The 25,357-nt window shown below is 47.0% G+C and overlaps 1 protein-coding gene and 1 non-coding gene across 2 annotated transcripts; both read right to left on the reverse strand.

The window, feature by feature from the left end:
- Positions 1-192: 192 nt before the first annotated feature.
- Positions 193-25,307, reverse strand: TRPC4AP (transient receptor potential cation channel subfamily C member 4 associated protein). Its single transcript, XM_069953334.1, has 19 exons — positions 25,101-25,307; positions 16,709-16,837; positions 15,016-15,132; positions 11,936-11,993; positions 10,972-11,027; positions 9,498-9,626; positions 8,609-8,810; positions 7,842-8,030; positions 7,610-7,752; positions 7,206-7,337; positions 6,350-6,408; positions 5,201-5,302; positions 4,902-4,985; positions 3,452-3,542; positions 3,108-3,248; positions 2,034-2,145; positions 1,806-1,918; positions 760-966; positions 193-687 (listed from the first exon to the last, which is right to left on the reverse strand). The coding sequence occupies exons 1-19, from the start codon at positions 25,218-25,220 to the stop codon at positions 550-552; spliced, it is 2,322 nt and encodes a 773-aa protein (XP_069809435.1). The 5' UTR covers positions 25,221-25,307; the 3' UTR covers positions 193-549.
- LOC138773194 (small nucleolar RNA SNORA35) lies at positions 16,523-16,652 on the reverse strand. The gene has a single exon (XR_011359905.1). It is a non-coding gene; the product is annotated as a small nucleolar RNA SNORA35 (small nucleolar RNA).
- Positions 25,308-25,357: the final 50 nt, after the last annotated feature.

The raw sequence follows: 25,357 nt of genomic DNA on the forward strand, positions 1-25,357 counted from the left end.
GGCTAGACATGTATTCGGATTATAAATAAGTTTATGGAGACAATAAGGGAGCAGTTTTCTGTTTTTAAGTTATTGCTGGGTTCCCACATCCTGCTTCTGATAGACCAGTGGGAATGGGAAGACAAGTCGCCAAAAAAAAACGGAGGGGGGGGGGGGGGGGGGGGGGGGAAGAAAAAAAAAAAAAAAGTGTCCTCGACTTGATGGCTACAGTGTTAAAGGTTTATCTTTTTCTCATCATTTCATTAAAAAAAAAAAAAGGAATAATCAAAATTGATAAAGTTTATCAACATATATGAACGGCACAAATGAGAAGAGAAGTGGGGGAGATTTAAAAGAAACAAAACCAAACCGAAAGGTTAGATCATTGATGACGTCCCTGAATGTATTGCACAGACTTAATATATCCTGGAGAGTGGCATCAATTGTTACCGCTGGGCACGTCGCCTCCCGGGGGCAAACAACCACCCAGGATCACTGCACGCAGAAAGTCCCTGGATACCTGAAATACCATCTGGGGTATCTGTCCATACAGCAAGCTCCCAGCTTGGGTTAGTCCTCCAGAAATTCTTTGTCTACATCCATGTATGCCTCATCTATGTAGCTTACTATGGCACATGGAGATGTCCTGTCCGGATTTAACAATACAGATACAGTCTCTTTCCAGTAGCTGAAATTGATACAGGAACTCTGAAAGAGAAAGTAGAAATGAGATCCGGCATTATTATATAACACCCCGAAACCAGGAAAGGCAGAGCTTACATTTTCTAAGCAAGTGCTGTCTTTGTCCTTGTTGAGGTAATGCTGCTGCCAGAACCGCAGGAGACTGTGGAAGTTGTTAAGTATGAACCCCGGGTATTTCTCCATACACTCCATGTCTCGGATGGTCTGCAGGTAGCACGGTAATCGGCCTTTCCTTCGGGCCAGCATTAAGATGACCAGACTTGTATTCAAGCAGCTGACGTTCTCCTGTTTAACACAACCAGATCCCATTTAAGAGTTTTAAGAACATTTAAGAGTTTAAAGCAAATGTACCACTTCTAGTAATAAATCTTGGCAGCGTCACGTAGAGGACAGTGGCAGCATCCATATTTCAAATCACCATGTGCGCTAATTTCTTGATATGCAAATAAGGACCGTTGATGCACTGAAGACGGGTCCAGCACCCCCAGTGTATCGATATCTCCTCCCCTGGGTGATTCGCCTCCTTCCCAATCAAGTCTGTCTACGTCACCAAGGAGGTTGGATATCTGTGCACTGGGCCCATGTCTGGTGCACCGAGCAGCTCTATTTGCACATAGAAAAACCAGTGCAGGTGGCGGGGACTGGGTTTTCATCAGTCTCGGTGCTGAAGCCCTGAAGACATGTGGGATTTCAGAGGGAGACATACAAGCAGTGAAATCATACTTACCAGGTCCCGGCCACCAGTCCCATCACTGCCCGGCCACTGCTCTCATAGCTGATAGCTGTGGTCAGGACCCTGTCAACATGGCAGCGAGAGAAAGGGGCCAAACTTCAAAAGGAAGCAATTTGCTAATGTAATGCGTTTGCATTTCCCATCACCTAACAAATGTTTATGTGATGTGAAATTGATTTAAAAAGTGGTTGAAATAGGGCTGGGAAACGAGCAGGATAAGTGTTAAAACCCTACATAGTAATGTATATTATTCATTAGACAAGATCTGACCTGTCTTCTCCCCGTACCTTAAAATCCTTCTTCACCAGCAATTATATGAACATGTACAGAACTTCCTAGTGCACATGGATGGATGGTACGTACTATTCTGCCCAGGCCATCACAGACTTACCTGTGTCAGTGTCTGCACATGGATTATGTTAATAAGCCGGAAGAGGAAAGACATTCGGACAGACCCCTGAGTCATATAGGACAACAGCCGACATTCAGACAGAACTTCAGCCACTGTGTGGAGGGGGAAACATATAGAAACTAGAATGGTAAGATATGTGTACCGTCCTAAAATAATCCTATATAACTGGATATCGGTCACATCTTGGAGACTGATGCAGATCCTCACCTTTGATGTCATCCGACTGACTTTCAAACCGGTCCAGAGACAACGCGATGCACCTCACTAGCATGTTGGAGTCCACTAAGGAACTATTAATCTGGTTCAGAAACACCTGGAACTAAAGCGGAAAAGAAAAAAAAATACCGAATGCATAATACTAGTCAGACACATTGGGCACACCTGCTCTGTATTACAGAGTTCTCTGTTATAGAGTTGTGGGCACTTCATGTACCAACATAAGATGCGTCTGTACAGCACTGTATAAGGGAGGTTTACTCCTCCAGCTACAATAGTTACTAGGTCCCCGTTGGTCCATGAGTCGTGTCAGTCGTGGTTTGGGTGTTCAGGCAGAGCTGAATGCTAGATAGATGCAAGCTGCAATCTCAGATGCAAGTGATATAGGTTCCATAGACTTACAATGGGACCTGTCTACAGCAATGAGCCGGACAGTGAGGAGCAGCTTATTCTAAGAGCCTAAACATCCTTACTGATCATAACATCCCTCTAGTACAGTGATGGTAAACCTTGGGAGTTGTAGTTTTGCAACAGCTGGAGCGCCATGGTGCCTGGACAACCAAAGACCACTCACCTGCCTACCCGTGGTAATGTCCTGCTGCTTAACACTTTCAGTGCAAGTTCACATATATGATGCAACACAAAGGGTTAAAGGTGCGGACATTGATGATCCCCGACAACCTCAGCAGAGTCCCACACACATTTTTACTAGAAGGCATCAGTGCAGAAGCAGATAAAGCAGAAATGCCTAATGTCCTGCTGCTTAACCCTTCCCGTGTTGCAGCATGCAAGTGAACTTACTACTTTGTGTCACTTACATGCACTGCCATCATCTGTATCCAATAGCACTTTGCTTTTTTTTTTTTTAAATCATATTTGCGACTAAAAAACACTAAACACACGCATCGTCAGCGAATTAATAGAATTTGATTAAGCGCCCAGCCCCACTTATAGGATCCATATCATGAACACGCTCAGAAGACCCCAATAGTGTGGTACCCAAGATTAACAGCTTGCAGGTATCGTCATCTTGAGCAGGAAAACATTCCCCCTTCATGCTTTTACCTTTTCATCACAATTGATATACTTGTTAAATCTCTTGAAAGCGTCTATATTGAACTTCATCAGCTCTCCGAGGAGGTCAAAGTAGCTCTGAAGGACGTCTCTAGATTTGCATTCACTATCCACAATGCAAAACAGGATATGCTGAGAAAGAAGAAACAAACAGTCTATAAATAAGAGCTGTCAGGGCCGCAACGCGCGGACTGAATTATCATATCGCAGGGAAAATGTGTGGGAGAACAATAACCTGACAACATGCAACAACAAAGGCAAAAGAAAGAAGTCTACATTAGACTGACGACAACTTACTGTGTGTGTTAGACGATCTGTATCCGGATGAAACTCACCTCTAACAGGCCTCTCTTTAAAAGAAACATCTGGTCGGCATAGGAAGTCACACCCCGAAGGAAGCTTTCCACTGCTCGGGCCTGCCAGAACCTAGATGTAGTTATCGTAAAGTAAACCATGAAGAAATAAATGCCCTCATGGAGGACACTTGTGCAGTTCAATTGCTCCATCCAAGGGCAGCAACACCTCTCGACAGACCCCAACTCTAACCGTGTATAACATTGATTTCCAGTACCGGGATATTTAATAGCTGCTGACTGACCGCTCAGCATAAAACCAATGGCAGATTCGCCTTAAATTCTCTGCACTTTCCAAGCCTTTCCACAATATTTTTATTGTAGTTTTCAGAATAGGATATAGTCAGTATAACTAACTATGAAATACCAGACACTGAAGGTTTCTCTGCAGCTGCTCTTCTGTATCTAAAGATCTGAGTATTTAAGTGGATGTATAGACAGAGCATAATCTTATCCATGGGCCATGGAAAGTGCTGAGCCACAATACCAGACATACTATAGACATTTGCCATTTTTGGGAGAGAAAGTAAACTAGAAGCAAATCATAATGGGGTGAGTACCTAATAGATGATGGACAACCCCTTTAAGTTTTAATTTAAGCATACTACAAAATAAGCAGGGACAATTATTAGTGTTAAAGGGGTTATCCAGCATTAGAAAGCATGGCCAATTTCTTCCAGAGACAGCAACCCTCTCGTCTCCAGTTTGGGTGCAGGTTTGCAACTCAGTTGCATTGAAGTGAATGCAGCTTAATTGCAAAACACGCCTGACCTGGAGACAAGAGTGGTGCTATTTACATTTGTTTTCATTTTTGTATATTTCATTTACATTTTTGTTACCTTCATCCTTAGCACCGTTCCTGTGCTGTTTATTTTGAAGTCACCTGCCTATTAAGCCGTTTTGAGCACTGGGGGCATGGCTTCTCTACACCCCCCCCCCCAGTCCATCCCACCGCATCCATTATTAGAAAGGGTGGTCCGATATGTGTGTAGCCCTACCCACCACGCATCTATCTGCCCCTGATAATTACCAATGGAGGGGGCCAGTCAGTGGTGGGCGCCACACCTCCAGTGCGCCTAACGGCTTATCAGGAACAGCATGACGCCGAGGATGAAGATCAGAGACACCATCCTCCTTGGCGCCACTAGGGAGCTATCAGCAGGTTAGATAAGTCTAACCTGCAGATAGTTCCCCTTTAAACATCCCGTCAAGAGATGAAACATACAATAGTACAGATGGTTAATCAGGCCGAGCTGGGGGCACCTGGTTAAGGGCTTCCCATAGTTTTCAAGGGGGTTTGTTACTTGAGTCAGGCACTGAAAAATGCTCAACTCGAGTAACTCAACACTAATAATGATAACGTCATGTCTGGTGTCTGGGAGATAAGGCCGCATAGACAGATACCGACAAACCATCATCACACTAAACGCACCTGAAGGAAGACTCCGCCGGCTCCTTCTTCATGACCTGGAGCAGTCTGGTTAGTAGGCCCTTCTTCCCATCGCACACTAAGCTCCTAAGACAAGAAAGCAGCTGCTCTTACCAGTGACCAGGCCACAGGCTGTAATGTTTCTATGACCCTGGGCAAGCTTTTGTATTAGAGAGCAAAATCGCCAGAATGCTTTACTGCCTTTGGCTTATCACATGATGTTTGGACTGATTCGACTATGGGCAGAATAAGGAACAGATAAGGAATTTTGTAATATGGGCTGAAACTACCACAGTACTTACCTGTCTGTATTCATCACGGCCTCCACTTCTGGGATATTAGCTTTTAAAGATATGGCACTCAGTTCATTTAACTCTTGGCTGTTGAGAAGCAAATATTTGTTCCTGTATTTGGGAAAACAGTGTTTTAGGAAGGATGTTACACAATCACAATACAAACTAGAAACTACTTAGCTGCTGTATGCCCTGTAGGAAGTGGTGTATTTTTTAGTCTAGCACACTGCTCTGGACAGTTCCTGACATGGACAGAGGGGGCAGCAGAGAGCGCTGTGTCAGAATGGAAAGAATACACCACTTCCTGCAGGGTGTACAGCAGCTGATAAGTACTGGAAGACTGGAGATTTTTAAATAGAGGTAAACAAAAAGTTGGTATAAACTTTGACCCCAAATGATATTAAAATATTTTTTACCCCTTTAACAGGAGTGGAGTTTACATTAGGTAATATTTCTAGTAATTTACAAATGTGTAAACTTTCTGACACCAGTTTAATTAAAAAAATGTAATAATTCACAGACCGCTAATAAAAAAAAAAAGCAACATGTGCCACAGTTTAAAGTGTGTTTAAAAGGGGTTTATCTTGTATAAATTAACTAAAAAAAGTAAGGACCAATTATGGCCTCTCAGATGGACCATTTATGCGTATGCCCTGGTCCCCACTTTGATCAAGAATTGTCAGCAACACAGCGCTCCGATACACGGCCACCCCCACTAGTGGCTCTACCAGAGAAAACTGTGATGGTAATCAGCACCGTGCACACAGCACCACCGCCAACCAGACTCCTGTAGTGTACTGTATACTCTAGAGCAGTGCTTCTCAATTCCAGTCCTCAGGCCTCACACACAGGTCATGTTTTGAGGATTTTCTTAGTATTTCACAGGTGATATAATTATACTCAGTGCATCAGGTATTATCACAGGTGTTCTTTGTATGGGAAATCCTCAAAACATGACCTGTTGGTGAGGCCTGAGGACTGGAATTGAGAAGCACTGCTCTAGAGTAGGTAGATGGGCTTAGGCAGCCCCGCAGATTGCCGACACAAAGAAAGGCCTGTGTCACAATATATAAGAGAGAGAAATAAATAAATAAAATCGCACACCAACCAATGTATACTGGCAGCCTAATATAAGGGTATGGAGTTCTCTTCACTTACTCATGATGGTCACTGAAACTCTGGAGCAATCTCAAGAACTGAATCTTAAGGGATATATCCTAAGAAAGAAAGAAAGAAAGAAAGAAAGAAAGAAAGAGATCATCAGTGATAATAGTGGCACACAACAGCTCAATGATTATAATGCCAGACAAATAGGCGCATAAAATATATATATATATATTATATATATATAATAATAAATAATATATATATATATATATATATATATATATAATAAATATATATATATATAATAATAATAAATATATATATAATAATAATAAATAATATAAATATATATATAATAATAAATAATATATATATATATATAATAATAAATAATATATATATATATATAATAATAAATAATATATATATAATAATAAATAATATATATATATATATAATAAATAATATATATATAATAATAAATAATAAAATATATATATATATATATATATATATATATATATATATATATATATATATATATATATATATATATATATTTATTATAAATATGTTAAATATATAAATCTCATTCGGCATTTGATTACCAGTGGCTAAAGTAGGTGGATGCAGCCCTACAGCATCCAGGGAACATGTATATAGCCTATGGCCATATACATGTTTTCCAGGACTCCCCAAGGGCGGCATCCAACTTCGGCCATTGCTATACAAATGTTGAATGACCGGACTCTCTAAATGGGTTTTCTATAGCCCACATCAGTGTTCTACACTTGTCTATTGTATGTGTCATATTATACAGAACAGCCTGCGGTGTAATAGTAAAATGCCAGGACAAGCTAAGTTACTTCTCAGCAATTCATCTTGTAGAGCAAATGTCAGTACATACCGGACTGCAGTCACAGTTCTGGTTGTGGCCGTGGAGAACCAGCGTGGTTGCAGAATGTTTCCTCCAGATCAGCTTATCAAAGAGGTTATTAAGTCCCGGGATCAGTTTAAACTCCGCTATCATCTTATGGACCTTAAAGAGTATATAAAATAGTAAAATAAGCAAATGGGTACAGAAAACTGTTTCAATCTCAATGGCTTAGAACAGAGATGTCAAACTCAGGCCCTCCAGCTGTTACAAAACTACAATTCCCATCATGCCTGGACAGCCTTTGGCTGTCCAGGCATGATGGGAATTGTAGTTTTGCAACAGCTGGAGGGCTGAGAGTTCCCCATCCCTGATCTAGACCAAAACACATCTGTAGTCTACTTCTAGCTGACTGGAGAGAGGCGACCTGCACAGACCTGATTCCTCTGCCGACCCATCAGCAGGACGCAGAGCACGTACAGCACCTCCACTTTGTACATGATTTCATGCATGATCTTCATAGACTGCGGCAGCTGCGTCCTGGAGGATTGATTAGCCAAGCCGCTCTCGTCAGAGGATTCTGCAATACATATAATACAACTAAGCGCCATCCGACAGCCAACCTATACGTATCATAGCCAGATATCTAACCCCTATAAAGCATATTACCTGTTCCGCTCTGCTCGGTCTCCTCGTGGGCCACACGCATCAAGGCATCTAACACCAAGGCATTGTCCAGCCACGTGTACCACTCTTCCAGCTCCTGCAAGAAGGTGGCCGTGCCTGTAGATTCAGAGACTTTACGGGTGGCGAGCTTGCATAATCTTTCAATAAACCCTGGGATGTTTAGAAGGGTGGCTAAGCGAGAAGCAAAGAAATAATGTATTATCCAGCCATCAAAGTCAACACCACTATACACACAGGCTATGCCTTAAAGGGGTTGTTCAAATTGTTTTTTTCTTTAAAATCAACTGTCGTCAGAAAATGGCAGAAATTTGTCATTTACTTCTATTAAAAAACAAAAAACTCAAGTCTCCCAGTGCTTATCAGCTGCTGTATGTCCTGCAGGAAGTGGAGTATTCTTTCCAGTCTGCTCTCTGCTGCCACCTCTGTCCAGAGCAGCAGCAAATCCCCATAGAAAACCTCTCCTGATCTCCAGACCAGAAAGAATACACCACTTCCCTGCAGGACATACAGCAGCTGATAAGTGCTGGAAGACTGGAGATTTTGTTTAATAGTAGTCATTTACAAATAGTAATAGCAATAGTTGATTTGAAAGAAAAAATGTTGGTGAATAACCCCTTTAAAGATCTTATAAACATATAAGACAACTACAGGGAGAGCTGGCTGCACATGTGTGCGGCTCTCCCCCCGTTGAAGTGTTACTATAATACGGAAGTTCTCATCTCTTTAATGGTGGCTAACCCCTGGCTCACCTTGGTTGATTTCTGCTCTGGAGGGGCTCTGGGTCTTCTTCTGCTGGGCATCTTTAGCGAGCAGGGTGTATTTATCATCGCTGCCTGTATCCAGCTCCGATATGGTGACGGACAGGATCCTGCAGAAGTTGGCCAGCTGCTGCTGATCAAAGCTCGACACCAGACTCCCCAGATTGGGGATATCCTCCAGCTGGATCATCTCCTGACAAACAAAATGTATGTGCTGAACCCATCTCTAGACCAAAGGCAGAAGGGAATCGCATATTCCTCTACGGTTTAATGCTGATCTCAAACATGGCCGTTCTTGTGCCAAAGCCAGAAGTGGATTCAAATAAGATTGAAAATATAAGAGGACTTTCCTGTGGGCAGTTTTTTTTTTTTCTCGGAAAACCAGAAGTGGATCCATGTGTGAAACCAGCACCAAGCCCCTTTTGGGGTGCATTTACACGGACAGATCTTTGAAGCAAAAGCCAGGAATGGATTTGAAAAGAGGAGAAGTCTCAGTCATTACTTTATGACCTGTTCTCGGTTTATAGTCTGTTCCTGGCTTTGGCTTCAATGATCTGTCAGATAATCTGTCTGTGTAAAGGCACCGTTACATGGGCAGAGGATGGGTAAGGAAGGTTGCTGGATCACTCGGATAATAATCGGCCTGTGAAAAAGTGACAGCGATCAGCTGAGGAGCGGGAAAACGCCTGGTTGGCGGCTGATCGCATCTTGTGCAGGCAGTAAAATGAATCACTATTGGACGCACGTCTGATACCAATACATTTACATGGCCTCATGGACTATACAGGCTGCGCAAATAAACCGCAAACACTATGCTTGCGTCCTTGCACGGCTCCATATCCATCCATGTAAGAAGGAGCCTCGGACCACCTTAAAGTACCTTTTTAACGCCCAAGATGTCTTCTATCAGAGTCGCTGTTTGCAGGAAGGTCTTCTTGTTGGTCATGAGTGTGAACAGGAACAGAACAAAGTCATTCCGTTCTGCCAAACGCTTGGTGACCCCCTCTGTCTATGAAAGCCACAATAAGATTTAGTGTTAGTCCAGTGCTGCATAGCCACAAATGTGTAAAAACACACACACAGTATATGCAACACATACACACACACACACACACACACACACACACACACACACACACAGTATATGCATATATACTTAAAAGGGCCACTCCTATCTGGATATTCCACAATATGTCATAAAATGTCTGAAAGTCCAACTTGGACCCACTGCTACCTCAGGACTGAGGGTCTCCCATCCCCCTCCAGCTGACTACTGGGGGTATGGTCACACTTATCTGCTTGAGATTTAGAAGACTTATTTATATTAATGAAATCTGCAGTGAATTAAAGGGAGTGTACATAAGGTACATCATTTAAAAAAAAAAAAAAATACCCGGTGAGTGTCGGTGCAAAGATCACAATGGCGCAGTCCTTTTTTTTCAAAACGCTGCAAAATTCCTGCTTTCTGTGATGTTTTTCGCCGTGTGCACCGGCCTGGCAGCCCCCAGTGTCATACCATCCCCTCCTCTGTGTGACGTGCCTCCATTAGAATCAACAGGGCCGTGTCACAGAGGAAAGGGGATAGCATTACACTCGGGCGCTGGGTCTGACTCCAGTGCATAGGGCCGGACCGGTGCACAAGACAAACGGCACCGACCGCAGGAACCGGGCAGGGTTTGAAAAACTTGTTCACACAGCAGAATTTTCGTCATGAAAATTCCATCATGGATCCGCGTTCCGCCCAAAAAATTGACATGTCAAAGCAGGAGTGGTTTTCTATGGGGATTGCGGTTTAAGCAGCTCTAGATCCCAACCTTCTCCCCCACTGGTAACCGTGAGCAGGAGGTAGAAACGTGTCAGAACAATCATGTAATTGCTCCTTACAGATTCCTCAGCACAGGGATATAAGATCACTGGCGGATCCATGAACAGGTAAAACAGGCACTTCTAATTGCCACCTATATAGTTAGGCGGGCCCCGATCTACTAAGTGCAGCGGCTACTAGGAAGAAAGGAGGCTGCAGGTTATACTATAATCAGGTGTCAGGATACTGATGGAACGCTTTGTAGCTCAGGGATTGCAAAAAAAATAAAATAAAATCCTGCCTACATTATACAGGAGACATGGCAGGTACTGCATGACGGGTATTTAGAAGCCTCATTGTAAGTGCACTGGGCCTGAACTAGCTCTAAGCCTCTGGGGGTCAGTGCCCAATGCAGGATTCCTATCCGCCTACCTACATGTACAGTATATGAGCTCAGCAGAGCCGGCACCTAGCCCCTGGTTACTTGCTATAAGACATGGGAAGCATACATCTCTATGGGATTAGTGAAGGAAAAGTAGAGGGATCTTACACATATGCAGGTGTTGTAGAGGATGCTCAGGCAGTCCTTTATCAGCTCGTCACTAACTGGAAGAAAGAAACATCAGTATTACATCAATTCTATAGAGAAAGGAAGGAAATTCAATGGAATGGTCACCCGAACCCAAATGTTACCAGTGGGAGAAGAAGATGGATGCAGCCTTACGGAGTCCTGGAAAAGGCCATTGGTTGTATCATGTATCCCCAGACTCCCTAGGGCTGCATCCAATTCTTAAATGAACATACACTAATTTATTTTTTTTTAATTTAAAGGGGTTGTTCAGAGTGAACTTAAAAAAACAAAACAAAAAAAAAACAAAACTATCCATTAATTCCCCCATCAGTCCAGTGTGCAGCTCTGGTGGTCCCGGCCAGTTTAATACAAACATTAATGTGACGGCTGCAGACAATCACTTTAACTTCGCTCAGAAATTTCTGAGTGCCGTGCCGCATCGCTCAGTGTCTCTCAGCTCTGACGAATGCACATGTTCATTCTTCAGCACCGAGAGATGAAGCGTGCGCCTCCCATAGAGTCTCATTATAACAACTGAAGCTAACGGCATTGTGCGGTGGACAATTCTGCCGCGAAATTCCGCCCCTCTTGCTCTGTGTGAACGGGGCTTTAGGGTCCATTTACACAGAAAGATTATCTGACAGACTACCTGCCAAAGATTTGAAGCCAAAGCCAGAAACAGACTATAAACAGAGATCAGGTCATAAAGGAAAGACTGAGATTTCTCTTCTTTTCAAATCCATTCGTGGCTTTGGCTTCAAATCTTTGGCAGATAATCTTTCTGTGTAAATGGACCTTTACAACCACGGATGGAGTGCTGACGCCTACAGTCTGCCACTCCAGGCTCTGGTCGCTTTCTGGGAAGTGACAGGCCAAATCAGGGCCTCTTCACATACTGCTTTCTGGTAAGTCACGGCACGCAGGGCTACAATTAGTCACTCACTTTTGTGTTTCTTCTTCTGAGGGAAGAGGCTCGGCCGCATGAGGATCTCCACCAGAAGCTGCAGGGAGACAGAGGGTTACTCGGTGTACGTATATGTATATTGTAAGACACAACAGGACTTTCCATACACTGTAGACTTTGTATCCATACCATCTATCAATAAGGCTTCCACACTTCATTCCCGCGGCTTAAAGGGGTACACCAGCCATAGGAGAAATTTTACTTTTCTGCACTGGCCCCTCACTTTAATGCTGTAGTTTTCAATGCACCATGACCCCCCTCCAGGCTGAAATACCCCTTTAAAATCAATGATTTGTTACACTGTTGGTAGTTACATTATGCCCATCATTCAGCAGTGCCCCCCTACCCTCCATGCACCCTGTGCCCAAGCATGCAGCCTGGCTGGTAACTCATCCACCTTCATGTGCACTACCCTACCCCAGTGCTTATACATTGTATAATCCAGGACCCTCAGTGCTAGATAGATAACCAGTGTATAATACCGTCATTGTCTGTATAGGAAGGGCTGTAAATACATTGGCCCTTTATAATTATTAGTTAGTAATATATGTCATCTGCAGAGTGACCAGATAGATGTGGGCTTCATAAACAATGGTGCACTGCAGAGCCTTCTATTTATACAGTATAAGGCCATGCTCTCCATCACCACCGTACTAGCGTCACTTCCAGAAATCCAATGCAGACATTACAGAAAGGAACATACATCAAGTCAACTGGTGCCAGAAAGTTATACAATTTTCTTATGCACGTCTATTTAAAAATCTCAAGTCTTCCTGCAGGACATACAGCAGCTGATGAGTACTTAAAAAGTGTTCTTTCTAGTCTGACAGTGCTCTCTGCTGCCACCTCTGTCCATGTCAGGAACTGTCCAGAGCAGCAGCAAATCCTCATAGAAAACCTCTCCTGCTCTGGACAGTTCCTGACATGGACAGAGGTGGCAGCAGAGAGCCCTGTGTCAGACTGGAGAGAATACACCACTTCCTGCAGGATATACAGCAGCTGATAAATACTGGACGATTGGAGATTTTTAAATAGAAGTAATTTACAAATCCGTATAAACTTGGACACCAGATTTAAAAATATTTTTTCCCCAGAGTACCCCTTTAAGAGGAGTGGGGATTACATTAGGTAATACTTTGCTTTTACCTTATTGTGGATAGAATATTTAGCTGGCTGTCAGATAAAACACATACTAAACAAGCAGCTGTAAATATGAGAATGACTGACAGGTAGATACTCCCTACTGCTTTTATGTAACTCCATGGCTTACCAGTTCCAGCCTCAATCCTCCAAGTCTGGATAGACGGCTACTGTGAGCCATGTGGCTGATAGCCGCACATCAGTTACCCCACACACAATGCTATAGGGCAGCTTCACACATGGATTTTTTTTTTCCCTATCACCCCACAAAGACAACTGTGTAAAGGATACAAGGTTTTTTGACAGGATACAAACCATGTGCTTCCAAAAACCACACCATGAAGCTGAGCTAATAGGCAGTAACTGTGTGTAGAGACATGGTGCTGGAGAACAAGGCTCCTTCTATATCAGCAGAACCATCGGCCATATTGCTGGTGGTTAGGGGCTTAAAGAGTCACTGTAGTTTTTTTTTCTTTTTTTTTGCAGAAATCAATAGTCCAGGGGATTTTAAGAAACTTTGTAATTGGGTTTATTAGTCAAATATGCCATTATCTGCATTTAAAAATCCTTTCCCAGGTCCCTCCCCTCCATCCTCTTTTCCATCCACTGCAAAAAAAAATAAATCAGGAAATTGTGACTTGTTGCGTCAGACATACCCAGTCTGTTCTAGGGAGAGGGGGGAGGAGGAAGGAGGGAGTTAGCCAGAAAGCAGATAACAGAGGATTACAGGCACGGAGATGGGTGACAGCTGTAATCAGAGCTCAGAGAGGTCAGTGGTGACTGTCAGAGGCTTCAAACTGCTTTTTCATGATAAAAATGCATTTTTCAGCTAAAAAACCCAATTACAATGTTTCTTAAAATCGCCTGTACTATTGATTTCTGCAAAAAAAAATTCACGACAGTCACACTTTAATGAGAAAGGAATTTTCTAGTGCATATCTGCTAGCTATTAAAAAACTCTCCAGTCTCTCAGTACTTATCAGCTGCTGTATGATCTACAGGAAGTGGTGTTTTCTTTCCAGTCTGACACAGTGCTCTCTGCTGCCACCTCTGTCCATGTCAGGAACTGTCCAGAGCAGGAGAGGTTATCTATTTGCTGCTGCTCTGGACAGTTCCTGACATAGACAGAGGTGGCAGCAGAGAGCACCGTGTCAGGCTGGAAAGAATACACCAACCTTTGCAGTACATACAGCAGCTGATAAGTATTGGAAGGCTAGGAATTGACAGGTGTGTATAACTTTTCTGACACCAGTCGATTGATTATCTCTCTGAAGGGCTGTGGAGTCGGAGATGACATTTATAAATGTTCCTCAGTAATCTATTTTACGTTCTATCAATCTAAGGAGCTTAGGTCAGTGTACAGTATTAGTAAGTGTACTTACTGTATATACTGACGGCAGCTCCCTGTGTACTCACTGTATATACTGACAGCAGCTCACTGTATATACTGACAGCAGCTCACTGTATATACTGACAGCAGCTCACTGTATATACTGACAGCAGCTCACTGTGTACCTCATAGAGCTAAAATCAGACTCCCCTCCTCCATGCTGGGCTGCCCTACTCTGTTTTGTTTCAGTCCATAAAATGGCTGACATGGAGGAGCATGTGACCATGTCCTGTCCCCTGTGTCCTCCATAGACATATACAGGCTCAGTGGTGGACACTGGGGGGCGGGGCCTGGTCACATGCTCCTCCATGTAAACAAGAGCTATACAGTGAGTACAGTTACTAATACTGTACACTGAACTATTTTACTACAAAGTGGCACAACCCCTTTAATTATAAAAACCGTCAAACACTGAACATACGTCAAGTACTTAGCGAACACATCCTCACCTCCATGTCTGTGGACTATTAAAGAACTTCTATCAAAAACAGCAAAAAAAAAAAAAAAAAAAAAAAAAAAGTAAACTTACATCAACTCCTCCGAACAAATCAAACGTGTATGTGTTCGGGAATGGAAACTCCGGACCGGACTTCTTTTCATCGGTCACAATTGCCATGGCTTCCATAGAGAGGAGGGGGGAGATCTCCTGCATGTGGGAAAGGCAGAAAACCGGATTTGTATCATGAAATCTGAGGTTATATCACTGCTATTACGTGTAAGTGTGTCTGCTGGGGCCACCTACCTAACGGGGGGGGTTAGCTTCTGCAGGGGCCACCTACCTAACCGGGGGGGGGGGGGGGGGGGGTTAGCTTCTGCAGGGGCCACCTACCTAACGGGGGGTTTAGCTTCTGCAGGGGCCACCTACCTAACGGGGGGGTTTAGCTTCTGCAGGGGCCACCTACCTAACGGGGGGGGTTTAGCTTCTGCAGGGGCCACCTACCTAACGGGGGGTTTAGCTTCTGCAGGGGCCACCTACCTAACGGGGGGTTTAGCTTCTGCAGGGGCCACCTACCTAACGGGGGGGGGGGGGGGGGGGGGGGGGGGGGGGGGTTTAGCTTCTGCAGGGGCCACCTACCTAACGGGGGGGTTTAGCTTCTGCAGGGGCCACCTACCTAACGGGGGGGGGGGGGGGGGGGGGGGGTTGTTTAGCTTCTGCAGGGGCCACCTACCTAACAGGGGGGGTTTAGCTTCTGCAGGGGCCACCTACCTAACCGGGGGGGGGGGGGGGGGGGGGGGGGGGGGTTAGCTTCTGCAGGGGCCACCTACCTAACGGGGGGGTTTAGCTTCTGCAGGGGCCACCTACCTAACGGGGGGGGTTTTAGCTTCTGCAGGGGCCACCTACCTAACGGGGGGGGGGGGGGGGGGGGGGGGGGGTTTAGCTTCTGCAGGGGCCACCTACCTAACGGGGGGGTTTAGCTTCTGCAGGGGCCCACCTACCTAACGGGGGGGGGGGGGGTTAGCTTCTGCAGGGGCCACCTACCTAACGGGGGGGGGTTAGCTTCTGCAGGGGCCACCTACCTAACGGGGGGGTTTAGCTTCTGCAGGGGCCACCTACCTAACGGGGGGGGTTTAGCTTCTGCAGGGGCCACCTACCTAACGGGGGGGGGGGGGGGGGGGGGGGGTTTAGCTTCTGCAGGGGCCACCTACCTAACGGGGGGGTTTAGCTTCTGCAGGGGCCACCTACCTAACGGGGGGGGGGGGGGGGGGGGGGGGGGGGGGTTAGCTTCTGCAGGGGCCACCTACCTAACGGGGGGGGGGTTTAGCTTCTGCAGGGGCCACCTACCTAACGGGGGGGGGGGGGGGGGGGGGTTTTAGCTTCTGCAGGGGCCACCTACCTAACGGGGGGGGGGGGGGGGGGGGGTTTAGCTTCTGCAGGGGACACCTACCTAACAGGGGGGTTTTAGCTTCTGCAGGGGACACCTACCTAACGGGGGTTATCTTGTACAGTGTTGCCAGCACGTGTTGCCCACAGCGGCTGTAACGCCTTCAGCTCACACAGACCCACATTACTGACCATGTAGCAACTCACACTCAGTATCTGTACCCAACTCTCGGAAAGATCAGGTCACTATGGGGCCCGGCCTTTCTGCTAGAAGGGATTTGATCTGGCACCGGAATGAGACCCCATGGCCACAGTAAAAGCTAAGGAGACACTTGACGGTGCAGCCGCCATAAACTCTGATATATATGTATATAGAGAGAGAGTTAGTTAGTGTGTGTACCTTGAGTATGGCCTGGCACTGGGACAGGTCGCTGTTGGGGTGGCTGCCTTCATACAACTTGCGCAGGAATAGAGGAATACTGTTCCACTTGGCCTGTTTATCCCTTTCTTTCAGCAGCTCTTCTGTGATCTACAAAGAAAGCAGCAGACATGAGTGACGGTCCATCAGAAGACACGTGCCATACCGGACAACAGACATAGAGCTAGATAGATAGATGGTCATATAGAGCGATAGAGCATATACCCATACACACAGATGCAGCAAATACTAATAGATTACATATACACATATAAAGCAAATAGCCATACAGCACATACACTGCTGAAGCTGCTGCTAATGGGGGGGGTTGGGCTGTCAGTATAAAGTGTATGGGGGTCTCCTGACAGATGATGTCGGTGGAGACGGGTCGGGTGTGATGGAATTTCAGCGCCAGTTCCCTTATCATCTCAGATAGTCTGGCCCTATTACATGGGGCCAATCAGGCAGCTATCGCCCCATGTAATAAAGACAATGATCAGACGAGGAAATAATCATCAGCTGATCGTTGTCTTTCAGCAGGCTAAAAAAAAACAAAAAAACAGCCAGGACCGCTGTGGCCTGTGATTGGCTGAACGGCCTGTCAGTTAAGACCAGCCGCTCTGAAGCTGCAGCGCGCCGAACCCGGGAGAAGGATGAGCCCTGGACCATGGATAGGTAATGTATGCCAGTTTAGCAAGGGCTGCAAGGACATCGGTAACGATGTCCGTGCAGCCCTTGTTAAACGATTATCGGGCCGTGTAATAGATCCAGTAAACGAGCGCCGATCTAGCAGATCGGCGCTCGTTTACTGTTATTATTGGGCCCCCATCGGCTCATGTAATAGGACCCTAACATGGATGGGATGGAAACAATATTTCTTGCTTCGGTGTATACATTTCTTAAAGGTCACTTCATGTAAACTACTTCCTGTTTTGGGTCTGTCACTTTCTGTCTGTGTACACCATTCGCTTAAAGGGTATCTGTCACTGTGCGCTGTTTTAGCGATCGGTGGGATCTCTGCACCTGGAACTTCACTGATCAAAACCGCTGACATGAAGAGTTCCCCTTTAACATCCTCTCTCAAGCCAAGGAGGAGCGAGGGATGGCGACTGGATTAGTGCTGAGAGACCAGGGCCCATAGAGAATGACGCAGCAGCGGGGTAAGGGGAGTATACAGGCTGTGTCATTAGCATCTGTTCGGGCGCCATCATCCCAAAGGATTAATACCCAGACTGCCCCTTTATGGCCGAGTGAAACTAAATGGGACACTCTCTTCGCATTAAAGGGGCTCTCCTTTTTTTCTTTCAAATCAACTGGTGCCAGAAAGTTATAAAGACTTGTTATTTACTTCCAGTACTTATCAGCTGCAGTATGTCCTGCAGGAAGAGGTGTATTCTCTCCAGTCTGACACAGTGCTCTCTGCTGCCACCTCTGTTCATGTCAGGAACTGTGCAGAGCAGGAGAAGTTTTCTATGGGGATTTGCTTCTGCTCTGAACAGTTCCTGACATGGACAGAGGTGGCAGCAGAGACTGAAAAGAATACAGGACATACAGCAGCTAATAAGTACTGAAAGGCTGGAGATTTTTAACTAGAAGTCATTTACAAATCCGTATAACTTTCTGACACCAGTTGAAAGAATAAGAAATACAACACTGACAACTTTAGGCATAATACCCTCAAAGAGAAAAATGACATAGGCAGACCTATCGTACCCCCCAATCTTACTAAGCACATAAGAGGATAGTGAGAGACTCGCCGGGTGCTACATTTAACTGCATAAAACACACCTTCCCTTGAAAATATATGAGACTTAAACACAAACATCAGTTTCACTTCTACTTGTAATAAAAAAAAAAAAAAAAAAAAAAAAAGGAAAAGATAGTGACCTGCAGCGTTATCCAATACACCCACAGACGGGCCTGTGTATGCATATCTGCATGGCATGTCCACAACCAGCATACAGGCACCATACACACCTGCTGGAAACCAAGAACATGACCCCCATGGCCATTCAACATGTTGACTTTAAAAGTGTCCTCCCGCAAAAAAAAAAAAAAAAAAAATCTTTTAAGCTAACTAGTGCCAGAGATTTGTAATTTACCTTTATCAAAAAATCTCCAGTATTCTAGTACCTGCAGGAAGTGGTGTATTTTTTCTAGTCTGACACAGTGCTCTCTGCTGCCACCTCTGTCCATGTCAGGAACTGTCCAGAGCAGGAGAGGTTTTCTATGGGGATTTGCTACTGCTCTGGGCAATACCGGACATGGACAGAGGTGGCAGCAGAGAGCACTGTGTCAGACTGGAAAAAAATACACCACTTCCTGCAGGACATACAGCAGCTGATAAGTACAGGAAGAGTGAAGACTTTTTTGATAGAGGTAAATTTCAAATCTCTGGCACTTGCTAAGACCAGTTGATTTAACCCCTTAACGACAAAGGGCGTATAGGTACGCCCTATTGCCGGTAAGGGAGTTCAGAGCGGGGCCACGCGGCCCGGGTGCCGCGTGTAGCCCGGGACCGTAGGTATTAGCGGGCACGGTCCGATCGCCGTGCCCGCTAATACAGTAATCAGATGCAGCTGTCAAACATGACAGCTGCATCCGATTACCGGATCCAGCGTCTCCCTGGTGTCTAGTGGCGGAGATCGCTCCCCCGGGATGTTATCCCGGAGGAGCGATCTCAGTTTCTGAAGCCGGCTGGGGACCGCTCCAAGATGGCGCCGTCCCCGGCTCGGCACTCGTTCGTTTCTGGCTGCAGCAGCATCTAATCTAATGCATCTAAAGCATCTAATGGATCTCTGCAGCATATCTATGCTGCAGAGATCTCTATGAGAGATCAAAGTGTATATACTAGAAGTCCCCCAGGGGAAATAACCCTAACCCCCGGGGGAATAACCCTAACCCCAGGGGGGATCACCCTAACCCCAGGGGGGATCACCCTAACCCCCAGGGGGCTTCTAGTATAAAAGTGTAAAAAAAAATATAAAGTGTTGTTGTCAATAAAAAGCCCCCTCCCCTAATAAAAGTCAGAATCACCCCCCTTTTCCCAGGTTATAAATAAAAGTAAATAAATAAACATATTTAGTATCGCCGCGTGCGTAATCGCCCGAACTATTAATTAATCACATTCCTGATCTCGCACAGTAAATGGCGTAAGCGCAAAAAAATCCCAAAGTGCAAAATTGCACATTTTTGGTCGCATCAAATCCAGAAAAATTGTAATAAAAAGCGATCAAAAAGTCGTATATGCGCAATCAAGGTACCGATAGAAAGAACACATCATGGCGCAAAAAATTACACCTGACACAGCCCCATAGACCAAAGGATAAAAGCGCTATAAGCCTGGGAATGGAGCGGTTTTAAGTGACGTATATTTGTTGACAATGGTTTGAATTTTTTACAGGCCATCAGATACAATATAAGTTATACATGTTACATATCGTTTTAATCGTAACGACTTGAGGAACATATATAACAAGTCAGTTTTACCCCAGGGCGAATGGCGTAAAAACACATTTCCCTCAAATAAACAAAATGCGTTTTTTTTTTCAATTTCACCACACTTAATTTTTTTTTCTGGTTTCGCAGTGTCATTGCAAAGTACAATTAGTGACGCAAAAAATAAGGGCTCATGTGGGTTTCTAGGTGGAAAAATGCAAGTGCTATGGCCTTATATACACAAGGAGGAAAAAACGAAAACGCAAAAATCGAAATTGGCTCTGTCCTTAAGGGGTTAAAAGAATTTTATGTTTGGTAAACAACCCCTTTACAGAAGTCTTTGCTCCTGTATGTAATTTTCGTGGTGCCTTGTGCTATAGGTGGAAAGTATATAGAGACCTCCTGCTATGTGAGAGGTGTCCCTGCTCCTGTACAAAGAATAATCTGGATAGTAAGAACTCGACCTAGTAGTACAATCGGTAGTGTGGGTGTATTGCGAGTGCACTACTTGGTTGGCCCCGGAAAACCAATAAATATATGTATTATTAGTAGGCTCTCTAGCATAACCCCCTTGGAACGGCTAAATCATAATTCTTTAGTATTGCGTAGATCAATGTATATTGTCTTATGAAACAATATGGCGTTACTATAGTAGTGTATAAATGCAAACAATAATGGTAACATTAAAGCGTATAGATCACACCATATACATGCAAAAATTATCACAGAGCAAAAAATATACATAACTAAAAAACTCATTTTGCTCTATGTGATAATTTTTGCATGTATATGGTGTGATATATACGCTTTAGTAATGTTACCATTATTGTTTGCATTTATACACTTCCATAGTAACGCCATATTGTTTCAGAAGACAATATACATTGATCTGCGCTGTACAAGGAATAGCTGTTCAGTTCCCATCCATGGGGCCAGACACGGAGCACTCGGCCCGGCAAGTAAACAGAGCAGCTGGCGCAGCGATTATAAAGGGCAGCCCGGAGGCAGGCGCTATATACGCTGCACTGTTTACACCTGCTGGGCCGACTGCTTTATGCCCCACCCACTGAATGAACTGTGTGTGATACATAGAGCACAGGTGCACAGGAGCAGAGACTCCACCTGAGATAGGAACCCTGCTCCGTCATGGAACTGATGGAAACATCCATAGGAGCGATCCCCCTATGTTACAAGCGTATGATGTGCTCCTCTCCATCCGCAGCCCCTGTCAGCGCTACACAGAGGGGGGGGGGGCAGCCGCTACACAGAGGGGGGGGGGGGGCAGCAGCCGCTACACAGAGGGGGAGGGGGGGGGGGGCAGCCGCTACACAGAGGGGGGGGGGGGGGGGGCAGCCGCTACACAGAGGGGGAGGGGGGGGGGGCAGCCGCTACACAGAGGGGGAGGGGGGGGGGGCAGCCGCTACACAGAGGGGGAGGGGGGGGGGGCAGCCGCTACACAGAGGTGGGAGGGGGGCAGCCGCTACACAGAGGTGGGAGGGGGGCAGCCGCTACACAGAGGTGGGAGGGGGGCAGCCGCTACACAGAGGTGGGAGGGGGGCAGCCGCTACACAGAGGTGGGAGGGGGGGCAGCCGCTACACAGAGGTGGGAGGGGGGGCAGCCGCTACACAGAGGGGGGGGGGGGCAGCCGCTACACAGAGGGGGGGGGGCAGCCGCTACACAGAGGGGGGGGGGGGGCAGCCGCTACACAGAGGGGGGACGGGGGCAGCCGCTACACAGAGGGGGGACGGGGGCAGCCGCTACACAGAGGGGGGACGGGGGCAGCCGCTACACAGAGGGGGGACAGTCACTATATACAGGCAGCGCTATACAGAAGGGGGGCAGTCACTATATACAGAAGGGGGGCAGTCACTATATACAGAAGGGGGGCAGTCACTATATACAGAAGGGGGGCAGTCACTATATACAGAAGGGGGGCAGTCACTATATACAGAAGGGGGGCAGTCACTATATACAGAAGGGGGGCAGTCACTATATACAGAAGGGGGGCAGTCACTATATACAGAAGGGGGGCAGTCACTATATACAGAGGGGGGGCAGTCACTATATACAGGCAGCGCTATACAGAGGGGGGCAGTCACTATATACAGAGGGGGGGGCAGTCACTACATACAGAGGGGGGGCAGTCACTATATACAGAGGGGGGGGCAGTCACTATATACAGAGGGGGGGGCAGTCACTATATACAGAGGGGGGGGCAGTCACTATATACAGAGGGGGGGGCAGTCACTATATACAGAGGGGGGGGCAGTCACTATATACAGAGGGGGGGGGCAGTCACTATATACAGAGGGGGGGCAGTCACTATATACAGAGGGGGGGGCAGTCACTATATACAGAGGGGGGGCAGTCACTATATACAGAGGGGGGGGGCAGTCACTATATACAGAGGGGGAGCAGTCACTATATACAGAGGGGGGGCAGTCACTATATACAGAGGGGGGGGCAGTCACTATATACAGGCAGCGCTATACAGAGGGGGGGGCAGTCACTATATACAGAGGGGGGGGGGCAGTCACTATATACAGAGGGGGGGCAGTCACTATATACAGAGGGGGGCAGTCACTATATACAGGCAGCGCTATACAGAGGAGGGGGCAGTCACTATATACAGAGGGGGGCAGTCACTATATACAGGCAGCGCTATACAGAGGAGGGGCAGTCACTATATACAGAGGGGGGGCAGTCACTATATACAGAGGGGGGCAGTCACTATATACAGAGGGGGGGGCAGTCACTATATACAGAGGGGGGGGGCAGTCACTATATACAGAGGGGGGGCAGTCACTATATACAGAGGGGGGGCAGTCACTATATACAGAGGGGGGGCAGTCACTATATACAGAGGGGGGGCAGTCACTATATACAGAGGGGGGGCAGTCACTATATACAGAGGGGGGCAGTCACTATATACAGGCAGCGCTATACAGAGGAGGGGGCAGTCACTATATACAGAGGGGGGGCAGTCACTATATACAGAGGGGGGGCAGTCACTATATACAGAGGGGGGGCAGTCACTACATACAGAGGGGGCAGTCACTATATACAGAGGGGGGGCAGTCACTATATACAGAGGGGGGGCAGTCACTATATACAGAGGGGGGGCAGTCACCTATATACAGAGGGGGGGCAGTCACTATATACAGAGGGGGGGCAGTCACTATATACAGAGGGGGGGGCAGTCACTATATACAGAGGGGGGGCAGTCACTATATACAGGGGGGGGGCAGTCACTATATACAGAGGGGGGGGGGCAGTCACTATACAGAGGGGGGGCAGTCACTATACAGAGGGGGGGGGCAGTCACTATATACAGGCAGCGCTATACAGAGGGGGGGCAGTCACTATATACAGGCAGCGCTATACAGAGGGGGGGCAGTCACTATATACAGAGGGGGGCAGTCACTATATACAGAGGGGGGGCAGTCACTATATACAGAGGGGGGGCAGTCACTATATACACAGAGGGGGGGCAGTCACTATATACAGAGGGGGGCAGTCACTATATACAGAGGGGGGGCAGTCACTATATACAGAGGGGGGGCAGTCACTATATACAGAGGGGGGGCAGTCACTATATACAGAGGGGGGGCAGTCACTATATACAGAGGGGGGGCAGTCACTATACAGAGGGGGGGCAGTCACTATATACAGAGGGGGGCAGTCACTATATACAGAGGGGGGGCAGTCACTATATACAGAGGGGGGCAGTCACTATATACAGAGGGGGGCAGTCACTATATACAGAGGGGGGGCAGTCACTATATACAGAGGGGGGGCAGTCACTATATACAGAGGGGGGCAGTCACTATATACAGAGGGGGGGCAGTCACTATATACAGAGGGGGGGGCAGTCACTATATACAGAGGGGGCAGTCACTATACAGAGGGGGGGCAGTCACTATACAGAGGGGGGCAGTCACTATATACAGGCAGCGCTATACAGAGGGGGGGCAGTCACTATATACAGGCAGCGCTATACAGAGGGGGGGCAGTCACTATATACAGAGGGGGGGCAGTCACTATATACAGAGGGGGGGCAGTCACTATATACAGAGGGGGGGCAGTCACTATATACAGAGGGGGGGCAGTCACTATATACAGAGGGGGGGGGGCAGTCCACTATATACAGAGGGGGGGCAGTCACTATATACAGAGGGGGGGGCAGTCACTATATACAGAGGGGGGGCAGTCACTATATACAGAGGGGGGGCAGTCACTATATACAGAGGGGGGGCAGTCACTATATACAGAGGAGGGGGGCAGTCACTATATACAGAGGAGGGGGCAGTCACTATATACAGAGGAGGGGGGCAGTCACTATATACAGAGGAGGGGGGCAGTCACTATATACAGGCAGCACTATACAGAGGGGGGGGGGCAGTCACTATATACAGGCAGCGCTATACAGAGGGGGGGCAGTCACTATATACAGAGGAGGGGGCAGTCACTATATACAGAGGGGGGGCAGTCACTATATACAGAGGGGGGGCAGTCACTATATACAGAGGGGGGGCAGTCACTATATACAGAGGGGGGGCAGTCACTATATACAGAGGGGGGGCAGTCACTATATACAGAGGGGGGGCAGTCACTATATACAGAGGGGGGGCAGTCACTATATACAGAGGGGGGGGGCAGTCACTATATACAGAGGGGGGGCAGTCACTATATACAGAGGGGGGGCAGTCACTATATACAGAGGGGGGCAGTCACTATATACAGAGGGGGGGGCAGTCACTATATACAGAGGGGGGGGCAGTCACTATATACAGGCAGCACTATACAGAGGGGGGCAGTCACCATATACAGGCAGCGCTATGGCCGGGCAGGTGGGCACACACAGGTATCACTATACACCGCTGCCCCCGCACCCAGGAGCCGCCTCCCCGCACACAGCGCCCCGCAGCCTCTCACCTGAGATCCCCGGGTGAGGCCACACCCGGTCAGCTGCCCCCGCCGGACCCGATGTAATATATTCTCCACCCGGCAGTTACCCGGGCCCAGCCGAGGAAACGCAGCCCCAGCAGCGGCCATGGATCCGTCCACAACCGAACAACGGGAAGTGTGGGGGTTTAAACCGGATACAGCGCCCCCCACTGTCCAAGCAGGACAGAATCCAGCGCAAGGTATGCCGGGAAACGCATTCCTGGATGTGACTGGACGCGCAGACA

The sequence above is a fragment of the Dendropsophus ebraccatus genome, chromosome 14, assembly GCF_027789765.1.
Source record: "Dendropsophus ebraccatus isolate aDenEbr1 chromosome 14, aDenEbr1.pat, whole genome shotgun sequence".
NCBI lineage: Eukaryota > Metazoa > Chordata > Amphibia > Anura > Hylidae > Dendropsophus > Dendropsophus ebraccatus.